At 41.6% G+C, this 22,791-nt stretch overlaps 1 protein-coding gene across 2 annotated transcripts in view; it reads left to right on the forward strand.

Annotated features, from left to right (window-relative positions):
- Window positions 1–14,670, forward strand: part of rgs9.S (regulator of G-protein signaling 9 S homeolog) — a 72,735-nt gene extending 58,065 nt beyond the window's left edge. Inside the window, exons 16-19 of one of the 2 annotated variants that reach the window (XM_041578511.1) lie at window positions 365–447; window positions 2,455–2,569; window positions 8,512–8,654; window positions 13,691–14,670. In XM_041578511.1, coding sequence (XP_041434445.1) covers window positions 365–447; window positions 2,455–2,569; window positions 8,512–8,654; window positions 13,691–13,817 — 468 coding nt within the window. In that variant the 3' untranslated portion in view covers window positions 13,818–14,670. The remainder of the gene's footprint in view (window positions 1–364; window positions 448–2,454; window positions 2,570–8,511; window positions 8,655–13,690) is intronic. The other variant, XM_018237800.2, reaches the window with a different exon arrangement.
- The last annotated feature ends 8,121 nt before the right edge of the window (window positions 14,671–22,791 follow it).

Here is a 22,791-nt window from a genome sequence, read left to right on the forward strand (position 1 = left end):
AGGATACTGTACTTAAAAATTGTGCCAGTTACATTAACCCTAAATATATAGAGGGCATTTATGTGACCAGAATGTTGCACGCAGCTGTGCCTTTCCTTCGCAATTAATATTTATACATCTAAAGGAAAAAATTGACTTTCATATGCAATTAGATTTTTCCTATCCAGCCTTAAATGTGCAGACGATAAATGATTCCTGTGTTCATTACTATAAGATCCCTAGACCACCAAATAATGGTGCATTAGCCAACAGCCTGTGTAGGTATCGGTGTCTTCTGTTACACATCTCATCAATGAGGGACCTTTCATGAGTTATGTCTCTGCTCAGTTGACACCAATTTAATTACCTCCATTTTGCCTTCCAGGATTCCTATCCGAGGTACCTAAAATCTGAGATGTATAAGAACCTCCTTGGCCAAGCTTTTATACCTCCGGAAACCAAGAAAGGGTCAGTAGCCTATTCCAGTGAATCTATTATGATGCTTGGCGAATACAATACACACATGCGTCTTATTTACTTATAAATGGGCGTCTAGTTGTTGCTCAACCTAAACTTCCAGTTGGCTAGTGACTCAATAAGAATTCCAGAAGTTCAGATTTGGAAGAGTACCAGTTGCATTGTGTTTAAAGGGATACCATCATCACGTATGTGCCCACGTTGTCATGTTCTGAATCTCCAACATGCTAAGTATGCTGGCCACTGGAGAGTCAGAACTGTCAGTCATTCTTGGCTGGATAATCCTCCTATAGGCTGGACGAAGAACTGTTTACATTTGGACTCAAGGACAGAGTAAAAAGCTGCCCTGGCAAAAAATTCAAAGCAGCCCACATATAAATATGCAACACCGGTGGCCAGGGTTCCCCCATAAAAGCAAACAAAACAAATTGGTAGTCAGTGCTCTCCCCCCATAAAGGTTAGGGGGAAGACAGGCTTGAGCAGGTAGGTAGTGAACACCAGAGCCATGGCACTGACTTTGGATGGTGCCTACAGAGAGACCAGAGAGTTGGTCAGGGTGCCGTGGGCTGATGTGACTGTATATATGGGTACCCAGATGGCTGCTCTGGGGGAGTCTCAAGGTGTAGATGGTTCTGTTCTTTCCCACGGCTCCCTTTTCTCCGTTCTGCTCACTGAATTGTCTCAGTCTGGGCCAGATTTGAATTCAAATTCGAATTTTCGAATATCAAAATGCACATGTTCAAGTTGTAGTCCCCCTATTCAAATGTAAATTCGAAAGTGAGTTTTATTACACCTCGATCATGGAAACAGTCCCAATTCGAATATTTGACACCAAAAACCAGCAGAGTTCATGTACAAGCCAATGGCAGAGGTCCGTTGAGCCCTTTGGAGATGTTAATAGCCTTCCTGACATTCAAGTTTTTTTCCGGAGAAAAATTCAATTCGTACAAATTGAATACGAATCGAATAATATTTGAATTTTCGGGTCGGAAAAATTAGATTGGATATTAGCCATTCTGATTTTTTTTTAAATATCTCCCAGTCGAAATGTGAGTATATTTGAATTTAAAAAAATTCACATGAATTTTAAAATCGACCTTTGATAAATCGGTCTCTAGGAGGAGGGATCGGCAACCGACCCCTACTGAGTTAGTCAATATCACTTTAATAGGGCAGTGTACCCCCATGTTCAACATGACTTGAATAAATAAGCCTTATACTAGTCCTACAGTTTGTCTGTTTACTTTCTGGATCTACATGGGGCAAACAGATATTAAAACGTCTTTTCCAACTTTCTAGTTCTCGCGAGCAGTTATAGGAGGAGAAGGTAGTTGATTGGATTAGTAGTGCACACATTAACACCTCCTATCTGTAAGCCAAAGAAAAAAAACAAAGGAGGAGGAATAGGTGATTTATAATGTAAATAGCCTAAGAAAATATAGATACTGTATTTTGTGCCCTATTTATGTTTTGTTGTGTTTCAAAAGACGGTATATTCTTAGATACTGCCCATTAAGATGAAACCATTGTTCCCAAATTCTGCTGAGTTTTTTTTGTCTGCTCCAGGGTTTTTATGAATTGCATTTAAGTGTAATGAGAAGGCTCACGGGTAACAATATAACATTTCATTGTAGAGGCGGTTCGTATCCTGTTGTGCAATTCTAATTATTGACTTTAGTTCTAATTTTCTGGGAAGAAGATTATTTCAGCGGAAACTCGACTCCCCTGTTTATATTTATTTCTTGACTGTCGCTCTCACATGAACCCGTCTCTGCCATTAACTCTTACAAGCAAGTAATGGGGGGGGGGTTTGAGTTTCTTATTGAGTTACAGCTCAAGCAACTCCTATTTCATAATAATGTTTAGTTTATCGTTAGTGCATGGTGCCAGGCTCATAGAGACTATAGGCAAATCTATTAGGCTTGCACCAGTCTAATGCATATCTGTAGTCAATCAATATGGCTGCTCCTATTTTCTCATTCTCTCTCCTCTTCGCAGGGTGTTCCCGTTCATGAGACGGCAGCGACACTCCAGCCCTAGTCCAGCATTCCAACTGCCCCAGGGAGAGCAAGAGGCAAGAACGGAACCACTCACCCCTGCACCAGTTTCCCAGGTGACCTGTGTTTTCATCCTTCCATTGATTTCCCATCATCTCCTTGAATGTTTAGGCGTGTTCTGCAATTAATGAGAATAAGCAAGGCATGCACCATCACGCAATGGGAAATGGGGCAGGAAAGCTGCTGCCCTTGTAATGTTGTTGGGCTAGATTTATACATCATTGGGATGGTCATGGCTTGGCCAATTCTGGTGTAAAATATACAGTAACTAAAATTGAATGTAGAGGTAAGATAGTTTAAGGCAGTGGTCCCCAACATGTTGCTCTCTGAGCCCTTGGATGTTGCTCCCATAGGCCTCAAAGCAGGCGCTTATTTTTGAATTCCAGACTCGGAGGCAAGTTTTAGTTGCCTAAAAACAGCTGTACTGCCAAACAGAGTCTCCTTTAGTCTGCCAGTCTTCATAGAGGCTACTAAATGGTCAATCACAGCCCTTATTTGGCACCCCAAGAACATTTTTCATGCTTGTGTTGCTCCCCAACTCCTTTTACATCTGAATATTGCTCATAGGTAAAAAAAGGATGGGGACCCCTGGTTTAAGGTGTTGGGAATAAGGTTGCCTGGTCTTCCATCTTCCATCCCTATTAATAACATTGTGTACAAAGGTAGAATAGTTAAAGATGTTGGTAAAAATGTTGCCTGATCTTCCTATGTCTTTTATCTTTCATCCCTATAAATAACATTGTGACCTTGTAGCAATAGGGTTGTCAACCTTTGAATCCTAGAATACTAGTGGCATATTATTGGGGTAATGGGGTTGAGCAATTATGTTAATGGGTAGACCATGGAGCGGCACATGTTGGGGGTGGCAGATGATGTAAGAGGGACGGGGCAGTGATGTAATGGGGCGGAGCAATGATGTAAAGGGGTGGAGTGCTTATGTTAATGGGTGAGCCATGAGGCTGATTAAGAGGGATCAGGATGCAGGAGGTAAGATTTTACAAGAATTGGAATAGATCTGGAGCAGATCTATCCTACCTTTGCATTCTATTTTAGTTATTTTTTACACCAGAACTGTAATACTAGCCCAAGCCATGGCTGCTATTTTACCAGCATACTGTAGTCCAGTGAACTATTGTCAGGTGACAATCCTATGTAGCAGGGGTGGGTACCTTCCCTCAAGGACTCCTGTCTATCTCTCTCTCTTCCTCATATACAGCTCACCCCTATACTAGACCCACCCTGCTTAATAGTCTACCCAACTGTTCTCTGCATAAAGTATCAGACAGTAACAATGAATGTAAATAGTGAACTTTTAACAACGAGAGGGCTTACAAAAAAATAGCACTACTGCCTGATATTTCCAATACATTTGTGGCCTACAGGGTTGAAATAGGCCTGTGGGACACTGGGAAAAAAACCCTGTGGGCCCTGCATGCCCAGACCTTGTCCTGTCCTGACCTCTGCACCTTTACACCCACCCCAACTGCGGCAAAAACAAGATAAAATACAGCATGAGGGTGAGTGGAGGGGGGTTGCCGTTGCATTTGGGGTGCAAGTTCAGGGATGGGCAATGGACGGGGTGTGTATGTAGTCAATGTATGGCCAAATAATGATATTGGTCCTTGGTGTGATGAGAATGTTCCATATATCAGCTCAATATGGCCATTATGAGGGCTATAGGCAAATACAAATGGAGATGGAGACAACTCTATGTAGATGTGGCTGAAATAATCAGTCAATTGCAGCCAGACGAAAACATGGGGGTCTATTATTTAATTGCTGGAGGTCCTACCAAACTGTAATAGCTTCCACACCCCGAGACAAAGCCGCATAGTGAATGCCTCAAAGGCTATAGCCATTAAAAGGAATCCTCCTCATTCCACTGCTTAGCCATTCCTGACCTTTCCAATTGCAATTAATTGTCCCCATAATTCTGTGTTTTCATTCCGTTAATGCAGAAAGTGATTCCTTGTAAAGTGTCATTACGGAGAGCCTGTGCCTGGGAATTCATTAATGTATAATTACGTTTTCATTACAGTGTAAAACTGCCTGTTGCACATCCAAAATCTGTAACTGCCACACAGACGAGAGTCCTGCTGAAACCATTCAGAATCCGTCATAAAACCCCCCTCACCCCTTAATTTTGTACTATTTTTTGTAATTGGATTTTCTTTCCTACACAAAATAGAGAAAGTTGAAATAGAGAAACCAAAGGTGTTACACAGCAGCTTGTTTATATAAACTATAGTAGTACTTATCTGTTATCTACTGTGTATCCTGTGCTTGAATGGCTGCCCCCATGGCTACACAGCAGCTTGTTTATATAAACTATAGTAGTACTTATCTGTTATCTACTGTGTATCCTGTGCTTGAATGGCTGCCCCCATGGCTACACAGCAGCTTGTTTATATAAACTATAGTAGTACTTATCTGTTATCTACTGGGTATCCTGTGCTTGAATGGCTGCCCCCATGGCTACACAGAAGCATGTTTATATAAACTATAGTAGTACTTATCTGTTATCTACTGTGTATCCTGTGCTTGAATGGCTGCCCCCATGGCTACACAGCAGCTTGTTTATATAAACTATAGTAGTACTTATCTGTTACCTACTGTGTATCCTGTGCTTGAATGGCTGTCCCCATGGCTACACAGCAGCTTGTTTATATAAACTATAGTAGTACTTATCTGTTATCTACTGGGTATCCTGTGGTTGAATGGCTGCCCCCATGGCTACACAGCAGCTTGTTTATATAAACTATAGTAGTACTTATCTGTTATCTACTGTGTATCCTGTGCTTGAATGGCTGCCCCCATGGCTACACAGCAGCTTGTTTATATAAACTATAGTAGTACTTATCTGTTATCTACTGTGTATCCTGTGCTTGAATGGCTGCCCCCTTGGCTACACAGCAGCTTGTTTATATAAACTATAGTAGTACTTATCTGTTACCTACTGTGTATCCTGTGCTTGAATCGCTGTCCCCATGGCTACACAGCAGCTTGTTTATATAAACTATAGTAGTAATTATCTGTTATCTACTGTGTATCCTGTGCTTGAATGGCTGCCCCCATGGCTACACAGCAGCTTGTTTATATAAACTATAGTAGTACTTATCTGTTATCTACTGTGTATCCTGTGCTTGAATGGCTGCCCCATGGCTACACAGCAGCTTGTTTATATAAACTATAGTAGTACTTATCTGTTATCTACTGTGTATCCTGTGCTTGAATGGCTGCCCCCATGGCTACACAGCAGCTTGTTTATATAAACTATAGTAGTGTTTCTGAAGCAAACACATTGGTTTTACCAGTGCAGGGCAACACTGCATTATTTTTTTATTACTTTAAAACACTTTAATTTTAGATTATGTTACTGTTTCATTAACAGCAACCCTGTTTTTTAAATATATATTAGTCAATTCAGCTTTCAGCCACTAGGTGGGGCATGCAGCGGAGAAGTAACAGAAGATGAAGAGCTCTGTGAAAATCCTTGGAATATGGCATTGCAGCAAATGCTCCAGATATTCCTTAAAGGAGAAAGAAACCCTCCCCTTCAGTAACAATAGCCCTGCCATCACCCCCCCCCCCCCTTCCCTCTCCCTCCCTGCACTGGGCATTAGTCAAAAAGAAGCTCTTGAAAAAAACCTCACCCTAAAATGTAGAACTACGCAGTGGAGTTCCAGAGCACCATCTTCTGCCCGCTCGCAATCTCTGCTGGTCTCAAAGCCGATTTGCACATGTGCAGTTGAAGCCGATTCCTGACTAGGCCCAATTGTGCATGCTCCCGCAGGCTTTGTGTCTGAATAGAGACCGGGAACTCCCCTGCGCTGCATTTTAGGGTCATAGGGTGCAGCACAGTAGCCGGCTCTTTTCAGAGTGATACATGAGCGAGGCAAATAGCACCCGTTACTATGTAGGCCCCCCACCTAGGGTTTCCACCATTTCTGGAAAAAAATGACTTTCCTGTTTTTTTCAGAAGTTATCCCTATTAATAACATTGGTACCAAATAAACATTTTATGGTCGGGTCTGTAAAATAGCAGCTAGTTTTCTACTACCGGGGCTTCCTTGACAATGCAGATGTATAAATGGTGAGATAGCACTTGCTTCATGGTGTCGTTGGAGAAGCCAGTGATAGGACATGGTGTTCCCTTATACCGGGGTAACATAAGGCAATGTCAGAGATTGTATAATGTATTATTTGTTATTTGGCATCTTGACAAAAGATTCTGTTTTTCATGTTTTGGACTCTTGTAAGGGAAGAATTCCCAGGGCCTTCACACGGCACATTTGTATTTATATATATCTCTCTCTCTGGAGGATTCCCCCAAGGAACATCTGTTGGCTTCAGTTCTGATTCTGTCCTTCCAACAAAATACAGTGTTTACATATCCGTAGGCTTGGATACATGGACAGGATCCATTCATCAGCTGCATTTTATCCTTCTGCCCCTCACATTCTTTCTTCTGTTTGGTAAAGGCTAAAGCTACTGTGGGATTTCGCTCCTTCTCTTACCCCTACTGCTTGGTTTCTTCTTCCTTTCATAAGACATCTATCCTACATATTAACGTTTGGTGAGGCTCTTTGGGTTTTATAATATTTGTGCCAGAAATTGGCCCAGTCTCAGACAGAACCTACGATACCCTACCCTTCCTGTGTTTGTGGACCAGCCCTTTCTCTGTTTGCTTGTTTCTCTCTTTATGGTTTTAAGGAAAGCCCTATACACTGAAGCGTGCCATATACAAGGCACACACACCAGGTTTGTTCCTTGGGCTGGGGCTCTTGTTAGAAAACAGGAGTAGTTATTCCATTTATTGGGGTGTCTAACATCTTGTCATTTCTCAGTGAATACATATTTTTTTTGTCCTTTATGTATGTATCCAGTTCCAGCTCCAGACCTGGCATTTCCAACCTGTAGATCCAACTCTAGGCCTGGCTTCCCAATCTGTAGATCCAGCTCCAAGATTGGCTTCCCAACCTGTAGATCCAGCTCCAGACCTGGCTTTCCAAAATGTAGATCCAGCTCCAGGCCTGGCTTCCCAATCTGTGGATCCAGCTCCAGGCCTGGCTTCCCAACCTGTAGATCCAGCTCCAGGCCTGGCTTCCCAACCTGTAGATCCAGCTCCAGACCTGGCTTCCCAACCTGTAGATCCAGCTCCAAGCTTGACTTCCCAACCCGTAGATCCAGCTCCAGGCCTGGCTTCCCAACCTGTATATCCAGCTCCAAGATTGGCTTCCCAACGTGTAGATCCAGCTCCACGCTTGGCTTCCCAACCTGTAGATCCAGCTCCAGACCTGGCTTCCCAACCTGTAGATCAGGCTCCAAGCTTGGCTTCCCAACCTGTAGATCCTGCTCCAGACCTAGCTTCCCAACCTGTAGATCCATCTCCAGGCCTGGCTTACCAACCTGTAGATCGATTTCCAGGCCTCGCTGCCCAACCTGTAGATCCAGCTCCAGGCCTGGCTTCCCAACTTGTAGATCCAGCTCCAAGCTTGGCTTCCCAACCTGTAGATCCAGCTGTAGGCCTGGCTTCCTAACCTGTTGATCCAACTCCAGACCTGGCTTCCCAACCTCTATATCCAGCTAAAGGCCTTTGTACACCTTCCTTTTCTGTTTCTTCTCATCATTATGTGTTATTCTCTATATTATATATATTTAACATAGCCCCGACAGGGTTGGACTGTGCTGACGGGACACCAGGAAAAGGTGTGTCCCAGCTCTTGAGAGACCTGCCGGCCCATAACCACTCCCTGCCTTTGCTGCCCTGCCCTCTTTCTCTCCGGCCCAGGTCGCAGCAAAAGAAGGGACTCAGCCCTGGGCCCCCAGTCCGACCCTGATCACAGAGTGTGGAAGATGACTAAATTGTGTGGTTATTTTGTCTGTTAACCAGACTAGGGTACTAATACTTCCATTTTTAAAAAAAGAAACAGAATTGTGATTGTTCCCAATATTTTTATCAGTGAATTAATTTCTTTATCTGCTTCATTTCGTACAGCTTGGTCACTTAAGTAATCCTCTGGCTGCGCTGCCTGAAGCAACCCTACCTACCTGCCCTGAAGAACTCCAGCCTTACTCCTCCCTTTGCCTGGAAGCCCCACCCATCTTCACCTTCCCGACTCCTACCGCAAAGTCTGAGAGGTTCTCTGCCTGATCATGTCTTCATATCATTATCACGGCTCTATATATTCAGGATATACTAAAGGCCAGGTTTCACACTATTCAGAATTAATGGTGATGGGTTCAGTGTTCAACTATAAATAGAAAAGTAGTAGTAGTTCTGTTTGCCTGAAATGTTTCTTTGTGTTATTCCCTCCTGTTTCTGTATTTAGGATACCCACCATCCTTTGCTGTTGTCTTTATGGTTTGTCTTCTGCTCTCCTTGGCCTTTTCCTCACACAACATTCCTTATCCACAGCTTTTGATGTTCCTCCACTAATGAGAGGCTCTTACTGATATATGTCTGTCTAATGACCTATGTATTTACAGTAACATTTGCTTATTGTTGTTGCAGTTGTTGCTAATCAAGGGCAGGGGCACACAGACAGATTCGGGGAGATTTAGTCGCCTGGTGACTAATCGCCTCTTCTTCGGGGGCAACAATCTCCCTGAATTGCCTTCGCCCTGCTATAATGAGAAAACACCAGCGCAATGGCACTTGCGGTGCTTCAATTTCCAAAGTCGCCCTAAGTTGCCTCACGTGGAATCGACTTCAGAAATTGAAGCGCCGCGAGTGCATTGGTGCAGGCGATTTTTCATTTTAGCAGGGAGATTGTCGCCCCCAAAGAAGAGGCGATTAGTCACCAGGCGACTAAATTTCCCCGATTTTGTCCGTGTGCCCCTGCCCCAACAGTGTTGCTTTAAGACAAAACCCTGCGTGACTTCTAATATCTTTTTCATTTACAGTAGGGGGTACATTATCCCTTATAATACATGAGTGATACTCAGAGTTCCCTGTATAACTCAGCCTGCAGCCTTGTGTCTTTATATGGTCACAGAACAACCCCTCAGTGACTTCTAATATCCTTATCATTTACAGTAGGGGGTACATTATCCCTTATAATACATGAGTGATACTCAGAGTTCCCTGTATAACTCAGCCTGCAGCCTTGTGCCTTTATATGGTCACAGAACCCCTCAGTGACTTCTAATATCCTTATCATTTACAGTAGGGGGTACATTATCCCTTATAATACATGAGTGATACTCAGAGTTCCCTGTATAACTCAGCCTGCAGCCTTGTGCCTTTATATGGTCACAGAACAACCCCTCAGTGACTTCTAATATCCTTATCATTTACAGTAGGGGGTACATTATCCCTTATAATACATGAGTGATACTCAGAGTTCCCTGTATAACTCAGCCTGCAGCCTTGTGCCTTTATATGGTCACAGAACAACCCCTCAGTGACTTCTAATATCCTTATCATTTACAGTAGGGGGTACATTATCCCTTATAATACATGAGTGATACTCAGAGTTCCCTGTATAACTCAGCCTGCAGCCTTGTGCCTTTATATGGTCACAGAACCCCTCAGTAACTTCTAATATCCTTATCATTTACAGTAGGGGGTACATTATCCCTTATAATACATGAGTGATACTCAGAGTTCCCTGTATAACTCAGCCTGTAGCCTTGTGCCTTTATATGGTCACAGAACAACCCCTCAGGGACTTCTAATATCCTTATCATTTACAGTAGGGGGTACATTATCCCTTATAATACATGAGTGATACTCAGAGTTCCCTGTATAACTCAGCCTGTAGCCTTGTGCCTTTATATGGTCACAGAACAACCCCTCAGGGACTTCTAATATCCTTATCATTTACAGTAGGGGGTACATTATCCCTTATAATACATGAGTGATACTCAGAGTTCCCTGTATAACTCAGCCTGCAGCCTTGTGTCTTTATATGATCACAGAACAACCCCTCAGTGACTTCTAATATCCTTATAATAAATAATTTTATTTGTGTGACCCAATTTCGCAGTCAAGAGGATTTTATATTTATACAATGCCATGAAGTCATGCCCTGATCTTGGCTGCCACCTCTTAAATGTTTCCTTCCCTTTCATAATGGGAAAGCTGCACTCTGCCCCTGCTGATACAGATATATATATATATATCCAGGCCTTTTAACAAGCCCTCTCGCTGATCTTAAATTCACTGCCCAAGGGACCCAGAGCTTCTTTCATTTGTACAGAATAAACGCCTTCTGCCAGATGAGCACTTTTCTGCGTATAACACTGAGCCTCCGGGCGGCTTTTAAAGATAAAAGGAGATCCGTGATCCTGCTTAGAAAAACGATATAACGTCTCAGTCAGGAAACGGCATTTCCTCCCTATTAATAGTATTTATGGATCTTTGGGTGGATATATCTCTATTTGTCTATTATACAAGGGTGGTGTATTGATTATATATTGATTATATATTGATTATATAACACCCCACGGCGACAGACTTTGCTTGGGGTTCAGGCCGTTGTATGATTGAATGAAAATATGTAATATATTCAGATTTTACAATTAAACCAGAGCAGCCAAACTCCTGCCCTCTGATCCATTAGTCAATTACTTGGTGACAATGGCGCCATCATGTGGGGATCTGCTGCAATAGCACAGGCTGGGGAGTTCTTCCTAATGATCCGCAGAAGGTGCGGGAGTTCTAGAATGCACCAAAGGCTGGGATGGATACAGAATGCTGAATTTCACCGCTGAGCCCACTAAATCCTTGTTATTCATTTGGAACGGAAAAAAAATGTCTATTAGATCAAAACATATTGATGAATTCCCAGAATTCTCATTTCATTTTTAAAATGTGTTTATTATTTTTCATAAACAAGTCAATAATGGAGCATAGATATACCAAATATGGAATGTAGAAGTATACAATTATAGTAACAATTAATGATCTTCAGGAACAAACTAATTAAAAAATGCCAAAATGACATAAGAGCAAAGAAAAATACATGAAATAAAAACATTAAAGCAATTTTATATGAATTAGGGCCTCATGGGCCCCTATACCTCCGGGGCCCCCCTGCAGCCACAGGTCTGATTCCTCTGTAGTTACACCCCTGAGACTTTGCTTTTCTGTATGAGCTAAAGCCAAAAAATCCAAATGGCTAGAAAAGCTGTATTTTATATACTGAATATACTGTACCAGCCCAGAGCTTCAGCAGCCCTTTATAAATAACAATCCAGGCCTTCCCAGCAGCTCTCCATCTTGGATCTTATTAGGCATCTTTTGTGTGTCTGTGACACTCACATGCTCAGTGGGCTCTGATTGGCTGTTGAGAAGCTAAGCTTAGGGCTCGTCACTAATTATCCAGCAGAAAATGAGCTTCCCTGGCTGTAATATAAGCTGATGCTACAGGTTTGCTGATTATTAAATGCTGATGCTAATTGCACTGGTTTCTGTGCTGCCATGTAGTAATTATCTGTATTAATTACTAATCAGCCTTATATTGTGACATTTCTATTCTATGTGTACTGTATATTGTGAGTGGGTCCCTAAGCTCAGTAAGTGACAGCAGCACAGAGCATGTGCAGTGAATCAGCAGAAAAGAAGATGGGGAGCTACTGGGGCATCTTTGGAGACACAGATCTTTACTGCTAAAGGGCTGTGGTTGCTTTGGGCTGGTACAGAAGCACAAAACATCAAGTACAACATTTCTAGATACTTCTTTAGTTAGGCTTTAGTTCTCCTTTAATTCTTATTGTATTAACAACCAGGTTTGGTCTCTTGGATTAATGGGGAAGAAAGGCATATACTAGATAGATATGTAGCTAAAGGGGTTGTTCACCTTTGAGTTAACTTTTAGTATGATGTAGAGAGGGAGATTTTGACAACTTGCAATTGGTTTTAATTTTTCATTTTTAGGAATGCACTGAATCCACTATTTTGGATTCGGCCGAACCCCCGAATCCTTCGCGAAAGATTCGGCCAAATACCGAACCTGAATCCTAATTTGCATATGCAAATTAGGGGTGGGAAGGGGAAAAGATTTTTTACCTCCTAGTTATGTGACAAAAAGTCACACGATTTCCCTCCCCACCCCTAATTTGCATATGCAAATAAGGATTCGGTTCAGCCTGGCAGAAGGATTCGGCTGAATCAGAATCCTGCTGAAAAAGCCCGAATCCCAAACCAAATCCTGGATTCGGTGCATCCCTATTTATTATTTGTGGTTTTTCCATTATTTAGCTTTTTATTCAGCAGCTCTCCGGTTTGCAATTTCAGCAATCTGGTTACTAGGATCCACACTACCCTAGCAACCATGCACTGATTTAAATAAGAGACTGGAATACGAATAGGAGAGGCCTGAATAGATGAATAATACAAATTAGCAATAACAATACATTTGTTGCATTACAGAGCATTTGTTTTTTTAGATGGGGTCAGTGACTCCCATTTGAAAGCTGGAAATAGTCAGAAAAAAAAGTAATAATTACAAACACTATAAAGAAATAATGAAGACCAATTGAAAAGTTACATAGAATTTGCCATTCTATAACATACTAAATGTTAACTTAAAGGAGAACCACACCTTTAGGGCAGAAATAAACGGTCACATTCGGGGGGATTAGTCGTCCGGTGACAAATCTCCTCTTTTTGGGGCGATTAATCTCCCGAACTGCCTTCACACCAGCTACAATGTAAATTCACTCTTAGCCTACCCCTAGAAGAGGAGAGAGAAACTAATCACCCCGAATCTCCACGTGTGTCTCTGCCCTAAAGGGGTGTTCTCCAAACCAAACACAATTAGCAGATTAGCCAGGCAAAAAGACTGACAGAGAGACAAACAGAAAGATAATGACAGTAGATAGACAGACAGACAGTTAGACAGATACAGTAGATAGATAAATAGATGCCATGGACACTATCGCCACCTAGTGGACATTACTGACTGCGCAATACCTGGCAATGACTAATGTGTTTATATGTAACTTCCAGTAATTAACAAGAACATAGATTTTCACACATTGATATTTAACATCAAATGAGACTTTTATCCGGCACTATATCCTCCTGGCCCTCACTAAAAGCCCCTTGGATGTGTGGTCTCCATGATTGTGCCCCCGTATTCTCTCCGCTCCTTCTCCGTCTGTTCGTTAGTAACAGTTTTGACTTCACAGATCTTGGTTCTGAGCTGATGTTTTTCTTTTTGCTGCAGCCATGAAAATCCTCTGGGAAGCGAGTCCTGCCCCCGGGATCCATTGTGTACAGCCCAAGAGCCCCACCACAGACTCCAGGAGCAGCAGCAGGAAGGGGAGAGAACCCCAACATCCACAGCACTTTGATCACCCCCAAATTCTATTCCAACACCCAATGGTGCCTTTATTTAGTGACATGCATGTGGCACACACACTGGAGCAATGGGTCTATGCCCTGTGTCTATTGCTCATTCCCTGCTCTGTATAACTGCACTTATAGTTCCACTAGAACATTCTATAGATGAAACCAACACCGTTTATTCCTGAGACCCCAAACTGCCATTACTGGGAGTTGTAGTTCACCGGAGGCAGCGGTGATTGGAGGATATTAATGCACGAGATGCTGACTTGGTTATTCAGGTTGGTATAGGAGACCCTGGATCATTCTGGAATATTCTCAGTTTCTTGTATTTACCCACGGCAGGAAAAGGCTGCTGGGAAATTTCTTATAGTGTTGGGGAACAACATTCCTGCAGCAATTAAATGACCCTGGATTAAAAGGCCAAGGGCCTCGACAGGCAATTTAAACTATTTTTTTTGTAGAATTTTACATTTTTCGTTTTTCTTTTTAGAAATTTCCGTTTCCCTCAAACGCACGGACATCTGAAAACCATTTCCAAATAGGAATGATTATTTTGTAGCGGCAAAAATGTGACTTTCCTGGGAAAATCTAGCAATTAAAGGGTTTGTTCATCTTTAAATAAACTTTAAGAATCGTTATGAGAGTAAAATCCAGTAACGTAACTGGAGGGGGGCGGGCCCTGGTGCGGGACGTGCTGCCGGGCCCCGCCCCCCTCCGTACCAGATTTTTTTTTACCCGAAATCGGCCGATGCGGCCAGAAATCAGCAGTGCGAAAGCTGCCGGGGGGTCCTGAGGGGGTGCGGGCCCTGGCGCAATTGCACCCTTTGCTCCCCTGGTAGTTCCGCCACTGGTAAAATCTTGAGATCATTTGCAATTGGTCTTCATTTTTTTATTATGTGTGGGTTGTTTTTTTTTAATTGTTCAGCAGATCTCCAGTTTGGACATTTCAGCAGCTATCTGGTTGCTAGGGTCCAAATTACCCAAGCAACAAGCAATGGTGTGAGTGAGAGATTGGAATATGAAGAAGATAGACCTGAAAAGAAAGACAAGTCATAAAATGTAACAATCATAATACAATTGTAGCCTTGCAAAGCAATATTTTTTGGCTTCTGGGGTCAGTGACCCCCATTTGAAAGCTGGAAAGAGTCAAATAATTGAGAATTCAAAAAAAAAAATTAAAATTGAAGACCAATTGCAAAAAAAGCTAAGAACACCAGCCATTCTATAGCATGCTAAAAGTTATCTTACCCAAGTTCTAAAGGATTCAGTGCAACTCGGTGGCATAGAAACCAGCACAGTCTGCAGGATCTATCAGTTGATATCGGTATAGGCTGCGCAATTGTCTTGTAGTGCTACATATAGAATGTGATTATTTCATGGGGTTTGATATACAGTTACTGAATAAACAAGAGCAAAAAAGGGTCGTTGCCTGGATCCAGTGTGAACACTAACACAGTAAATAGGAGATCAATAATATTTATAAACAAATTGAAATCTGGGAAGACGGATTTACTCACAGTTCACCCCATCCCCAGGGGCGCATATCCATAAGAAAACCAATAAATGTGAGTCCCTCCAAAAAAATCATTGAAAAGTTTATAAAAATATAAAAAAAGAATTTATTAGGACATAGTGAATGGAGACCTAACGCATTTTGTGTGGCACTAACTCATATGAGTAATAGGCACGAAACGCGTTAGGTCTCCATTCGCTATGTCCTAATAAACATTTTTTGTATTTTTATAAACTTTTCAATGATTTTTTTGGAGGGCCTCACATTTCTTGGTTTTCTCTGATATACAGGTAGTCTACAAATTATAGGGGGTAAGTGTATGGAGGTGGAGCTGCAAGTAAATCGCTTGTAACAAGAGATTTGTACAAACATGAAATATATTTGTATAAAACACAGAGGAAAGCAACGTTGCCAGTATTTATTAGAAGACACTGATGCAGGTTCTGTACCCGAGGAATTCCTGTGTTCGGCGGCATGGGACTGGGGGGGGTTCTGGGCCTGCCAGGGCTGCCACATCAGGGCTAGGGTTGCCATCCGGCCACTATTTTACAAGACTAGCAGGTAAAACACCTGCCAAGGCCGGGGCCAGTATTACAAATTAACCAGCCGGTAAATTTATAATACACCTAACAAAAGCCCATGGCCTGCCCCCAGTCTGGTAAAAACTTGCCTTTTCTCCGGCTCCGCCCCCTTTGATGTCATGACCCGCCCCATCCAATCGCGTACAGTGGCTCCACCCCTTTGTCATCACGCTCCACCCCATTTGCCACCATGACCCGCCCCTTTGTTCCCGCCACCGGCCAGTTAAAAGTTTATTAAAAGGTGGCAACCCTAATCAGGGCCCCCGTCACCCCCCAAGGTCTGTTACCCCAGCCAGCGTCCAACTAGGGACCCGCCATCCCAGCCACAAAGCCCCGCCCCTCGCTAGGGTTGCCACCTTTGCTGGGGCAGAAAACTGGCAGGGTCAGGAGAGGGGCGGATGACATCAGGGGAGTGGCAAGTGATGTCAGGTGCGGGTGGATGATGTCAGGGGCGGGGCGTGGTCTTTTTATTTATTTTTTGTACAATGTAAGTATGAAATAATCCCCACATACCAGACAAGCAAGTGGAGGATTAGCACCCCTTGCCCCTCCCCCAGACAAGCTCAAATAGACACATTGGTCAAACAGAGGATTTTCATTTTTTATTCTTTGAATTTTTCTTTACATTTTTTAGGCAAACAGGCTAAGTCTCCCCAAGCCTTAATGAAAATCCGCCTATGAATGTTGCTATTGTAATACAGATATGCGATAGGGACTTTCGTCTGTAAGCTCCATGGAGTAGGGCCCAATGTAGAATCTTTGTAAAACGCTGCCCTTCTATCTGATAGTCATTCCAGGTCTCTGTTTGTAGTTAAAAGTCACATTATTTTGCACCATAGAGGGCCCGGTTAGGTCCCAGAGCCCAGGTTGGGCGACACCCCTGCTTAACCAGACTCACTATCCATAGCAGACCAATCACACAGACATCCTCCTACTCATCCTGCATTATAAAAGCATGTTTGGAATATTTCCCCTTAATTATCTGCATTTATGGAAGCACTTTGCTGTATTTCGGTCCTTGCAAGGGACATATCTGACCCATAAAAGAAATCAAGGACACACTGGAACATGTCTGGGGTCTTCCCCCTTCCCTCCGATTCACTGGCACAAGCAGCCAAATCCTCACAGCTCACTTAGCATTACAGCCTGCGTCAGAGCCAGACCAGAATCCCAGATGAAGACGCTCCTGTGCCTTTGATACTATAACATTAAGCTGAAATGGTTACATTTCTTTATGATGAGATAGACAGTGTATAAAGGATGAAATTTTAAATTTAACGAGTGACTTTCCCAATTCAAATTTTCCTTGTCTAATTTTCTTTTGTTCTGCCTAATAGTTGGTGGCCATCTTGCCACCTTTTAAAGGGTTAAAAAAAGACGTCTTTCCTAGAACTCTCTGCATTGAACCCCCAACTATAAAGTTCTCAAGCTGACAAAAATCCTTCTGCCCGGCCGAACCGAATCCAAATTTGCATATGTAAATTAGGGACGGGGAGGGAAATCACGTGACTTTTTGTCATGAAACAAGGAAGTAAAAAATGTTTTCCCCTTCCCACCCCTAATTTGCATATGCAAATTAGGATTTGGATTCGGTTTGGTATTCAGGCAAATTTTTCGTGAAATGGATTCTAGGGATGCACTGAATCCAGGATTCGGTTCGGTATTCTGCCTTTTTTCAGCAGGATTTGGATTCGGCCGAATCCTTGAGCCTGGCCGAACTGAATCCAAATCCTTAAAATCATGTGACTTTTCATCACAAAACATGGAACTATTTTTCCCTCCCCCTCGCTGATTTGCATATGCAGTTCGGAATCTTTCACAAAGGATTCGGGGGTTCAGCTGAATCCAAAAAATTGGATTCGGTGCATCGCTACTTTAAACATTTTTTTTGGTGGCCCTTGTGGATTCTGAGTGCCTGATACCCCTCTTTTTGTATTTTGCTCCCTAAGCTGAGGGGCTGGTGCACTTGGACCATCTCTTCTACATGGGGAGTGATCCACACAGGCCAGGATTTGTGGAGAGGCCACCAAGTCCCGGGCCTAGGGTGGCAGAATTTTAGGGGGTGCCATGCCACCCAACCACTCCCACATTTGTTCAGAAACACTGGGGATGTGCAGGAGACACAATAGTTTCCTGGGCACCAATACCCTTTGCTGTGGTCCTAATGATGAAAAATTGAACTAATAAAAGGGGGAGGGGGCGGCAACGAATGACAGCTGGCCTAGGGGGGCCTGTTAGGTAAATCCGGCTCTAGATTCACATATTTTGTGTCCCGTGCCCCCCTTTTTTCAGTGTTTTACCATGCGGGGACAAGAGATACCTATTGGCCAACACTGACTTGAAGTTTGACCTAGTTTGGCCCTCCAAGGGATTTACAGAGTTCAGGTATAGAATTCTAAATCCAGCCTTTGCTTCCATTGGCTCCACTGTCACGTGCTCTGTTTTACCTGTTCTCTGATGTCACGGATTAACAAGGTGCTTACTCAGGTGATTTTGCCCGTATGGCTGAGACTAATCCCCACATGCAGCTAATGCCCTGTAACAGCAGTTTTACATACCGTATATATATAGTGAATAGTGAATAAAGTAGTCCCTATTGTTAAATATAAGCATATTATGTCACCGAGCAGTTCCATGACCATATAAAAACAAGAGGCCGAAGGCCGAGTGCTTTTATACAGGACATGGAACTCCAAGGTAACTTCTAATATCCTCATATTTTCCAACAAGGGACACTTTATTTATTATAATACACAAGTTTTAGTGAGTCATGTGACAAAAATGACATCACTACTCACCGTTTATAACTGATGACATCACTAGTCAACGTTTATAAGGATATCATTTACAGGATATTTGTGGCTTTTGTGTATTATACATTTATCAGGAAGGTGCTGCTTATTAACACCCCCCTGCCATTGTCAAGAGTCTTTAGCCTCTCGACAAACAAAGCACAAATTTCCTGCCCAAATCCTATTAAGGCCTTGTATAGTTCGATTATTATCCTTTATTATATTCCGCAGTGTTTTACTATACATCATTCCCATCAGCCCCTGCCCCAGTGGAACTTACAATCTTTTAGGAGCCAAGTCACTTGCCTTTGTGTATTTGAAGTGTGGGAGGAAATGGTTGTATCTGGAGGAAAACGTAGGACCCCAGCACTTCAGGGTCGTTTTTATTTAATTCTATAAATACCGACATGGGATTGATTATCCAGAATATTACATCTTGGTAATAATAAATCTTGGTACTAGATATTGCTATAAATTTGTGTACAGAAAAATGAATCAACTTCCCTAGTGGAAATTAAGGTGACAATTTCTTTTTTGCCAGATCCTCGTCAAATAGATCCGTTTTTTCTGTTCACAATTAGTGATGGGCGAATTTGGGGCGATTCGCTTCACCGAAAAATTTGAGAATTTCCTGTGAAATTCACGGAACAACGAAAAATTAGCGAAACGGTGCTGGCGTCTATTTTTTGATGCCAGCATCCGTTTTAGACGAAATTGCACCATTATCCAAAAAAATGCACTTTTTTTTTTACGCCGGCGAATTTTTTTGCGGTGGTTTCGCGAATTCATTCGCCGGTGGTGAATCAAGAGAATTCACCACAAATTCGCGCCTGGAGAATAAATTCGCCCATCACTATTCACAATATAATTTATAGAAAAAACACAGTAATGTATTTATAAATACTCAGTTTATATCAATCTGCATTGCATGTGAGCTCCAGACTCGAACGTGTTTCTGGTGGTGATGTCACCAGACAACTCTAAGCCTCTATTAATATGCTCCGCTGCCTGGCACCCTGCTTAATAGATGCTTCTGGTATTTACTGACAGGTAACGTAACTACACACAAGGCTACACAGGAGAAGCAGTGCACATATAACAATAGTAAGTATCACGTTGTGCCTTCTACGTCTCCCGTGCCAGTCAATTAACAATTCTTAGCACTTTAATTATTTACAGTAATGTTCAGAACTTATTTACAATACTCATCCACAGAAAAAAATGTTAAAAAAAGAATTTATTTTTAAAAATATTAACACTTTTTTATTTGAAAGAATTAAGAATTTATTTTAAACAAAGGGAGAATAGATGTATTTTAGAATTTGCATAATGTTAAAATACAGACAGATGATAGATATATATGTAGATTCAAGGTGTACATAGTTAGAGATTGATAACGGATATTTAATATTTTGTACACTTCAGTTTGCATTTTTTTGTAAGTGTAAATTGTGGCTGTTTTTGGGAATAGGAGAGTTTATACTGTACTTACCTTTATTGACCTCTATGGCATGCCAAAGATTTTTTAAATTTTATTGCACAAAATCAAATTTCAAATTTCAGTCTGATTATCTGACTTTTATCAGGATTTTGATAATGGTCTGAGAATAGCCCCGATACGTTGATGATGTTTTCAAGAAATAGATAATAGAAGAAATAGATTTTTGAAAACATTTATCCACAAGAGTATAGATCTTTATATTTTACTTCTTACTTATTGGAGGAATTCATTTCAGCCTAATCCAGAGGAATCATTCAATTTATATAAAAAAAACAATGCCAGTATGGAAAATGTTACAAAATTACCATTATTCGTATCCAATTATTCAAAATGCGGCTTCATTATATGATCATAATGATGGTGGTTAAATGTTATTGTTTCATCTCACTAAGTAGGTTGGTAAAATATGGAAATAAGGATTGTGCATCTATGACATGAAATTAATGTCCATGGATTTATAGACTCACTTAGCAATTCAGATTGAACCCAAAGGGTAAAATAATTTATCTGATTAATGAGCGGCGCATAAAAGTGAAGGATTATAATGATGGAAAGTGGCATTTACTATAAAAGCTGAAAGACTTGAAGGAAATTGCTTTAATAATGAGGAACATTTAAGACTATTTAGAATTTATAACAATGAAGCAGACAGTAAGGTTAATATGGACACATTTTTCATTCTGGTAAAAAAAAACCCATAAGAGACTAAATCCCTAATCGCAAGAGTTTAGAGTAATGGAGAGAAAATAAGACCAGGGTTAGATTTAATTTTGGTGTAGCCTTTGCTATTGAAGTTTTTCGCGGATGGGTCAGCCCTGGTTGTCTAAAGGTGGCCATAATTTTCATACAATATTCGGTGCGTTTATGGTGGGAGACGATCCGACCAATATCGGCAGAAGACTTGATATCAGATGGCTCAACGATTGGGGTGGCCAGAAAATTTTAATTGGACGCCTTTGAAGGCAACCGAACATCAGTCATTGTTAGTGCTGAGTCATCAGATTCGGGTAGAATTCTATTGTTTCTAACTGTATATCAGACGATTCAGCTCTTCACGTGTGTATTGAACTCAACAATTTTTTACTGGAAAGATTTTTTCCAGGAAAGATCGTAATTGTAACGTCTTAACAATTAATGGCCTATATATTCTAACAAAACCCAAGCAACTGGTGATAAATGGAGGCTCTTTGAGTAATTAAAAAGTAGGAACCTCATGCACAGTCTGAAGTAAATGCTTCGCCTTTTATTATTAAACATGGCCAATGTGACTAGAAGGTGCAATGCTTTTTGAGGATAAAGTCCTCCCTTAATCATGAATATGCAGTCTCTTGGCAAAGAGTGTGTGTTCTTTGTTAGTGGCTCAACTCTCTGCCAATCCAGCGGTTGATAATTTGAGGCCACTGACACTGTGTTCCACTTTGAGGGGGATGTGAAATGTACTTGATTTATTAATGACGTCAGACAGTCACATGAGTCCATAGTAGGTGTATATGCAGTGTGCTACATAATGATAGAGCTATATGAAACATAAATAGATATAGATCTCTTAATGCCTTTCTACCATATGTTCACCTCGGGTCATTTACAGTCACCCGCAGCCGACTTATGTCTAATACTCACCTTATGGGACAAACCTCTTTAAATCTTTTAAATCCTTTTGTTTTCCAACTTTTGTAACAATATGAAGACATTCAGCTGTAGAAGTGAAGCCTTCTGCCCTGCAGTACTGTCAGTTTTGAATCTCCACTGAATATATGGACAATGGTGTGCCTGCCAGTTATTGTTATTATATTTTATCAGAGATTACAGAGATTGTACATCAGTCCCTGTTCCTGGCCTCTATGACACAGACACCGTTGGCAACTTCAGCAGGAGCCAAATAATGTGTTTGGAGTATGTTCGTAGGAAACCAGAGAACATGGTGGGAAGCCACACAAACACAGTGAAAACTTTTTACAGATGATGCCCTGGCTGGAATTGAACTTCTAACCCAAGTTCTGCAAGACAGCAATGCTAACCACTGCACACGGTTTTGTTTCATGATCGGTCATGAACAGTAAAACATACAGAAATAAAATTAACAGGAACATGAATAATACATGAGTTGTAACCAAGATTGCGCAGCACTTCATAATAGTTCACTGTTTATATCAATCTCTAAGTTAGTGGTTATTAAAATGTGGATGGTCCAAACCAGTGGGTGGGGGAAGCCTTAAGTCATTTAGTGTGAAATTTGGGCATATACTGTATGGCTCTTACTTGCCCGGAACTCTAAGAGTTATCCATGAGACCAAATATTGGAGCTTATGAGGAGAAGCTGAACCTAAATAATATTTGAAAGTCCTTCTGATATAGTCCACATACTGTATTTGTGACCCATACAATACAGGTCTCGTCCTTCTACTATGTTAACAGGAGCACATTCTTCATTGATCTGCTAGCTACCATCCCTGACACTTCTAGCTTGGTCGGCCATCCTCACTCTAGAAGAGTCAAAATAAAAAATCAGGAGCCTTTGGTTTTGGCCCCAAGATATTAGACCCAGATGAAATCAGTGATGAAAGCCTGAGTTACTGTTTAGACTGTGTAGAC

Source organism: Xenopus laevis, chromosome 9_10S (genome assembly GCF_017654675.1).
Source record: "Xenopus laevis strain J_2021 chromosome 9_10S, Xenopus_laevis_v10.1, whole genome shotgun sequence".
Classification (NCBI taxonomy): Eukaryota; Metazoa; Chordata; class Amphibia; order Anura; family Pipidae; genus Xenopus; species Xenopus laevis.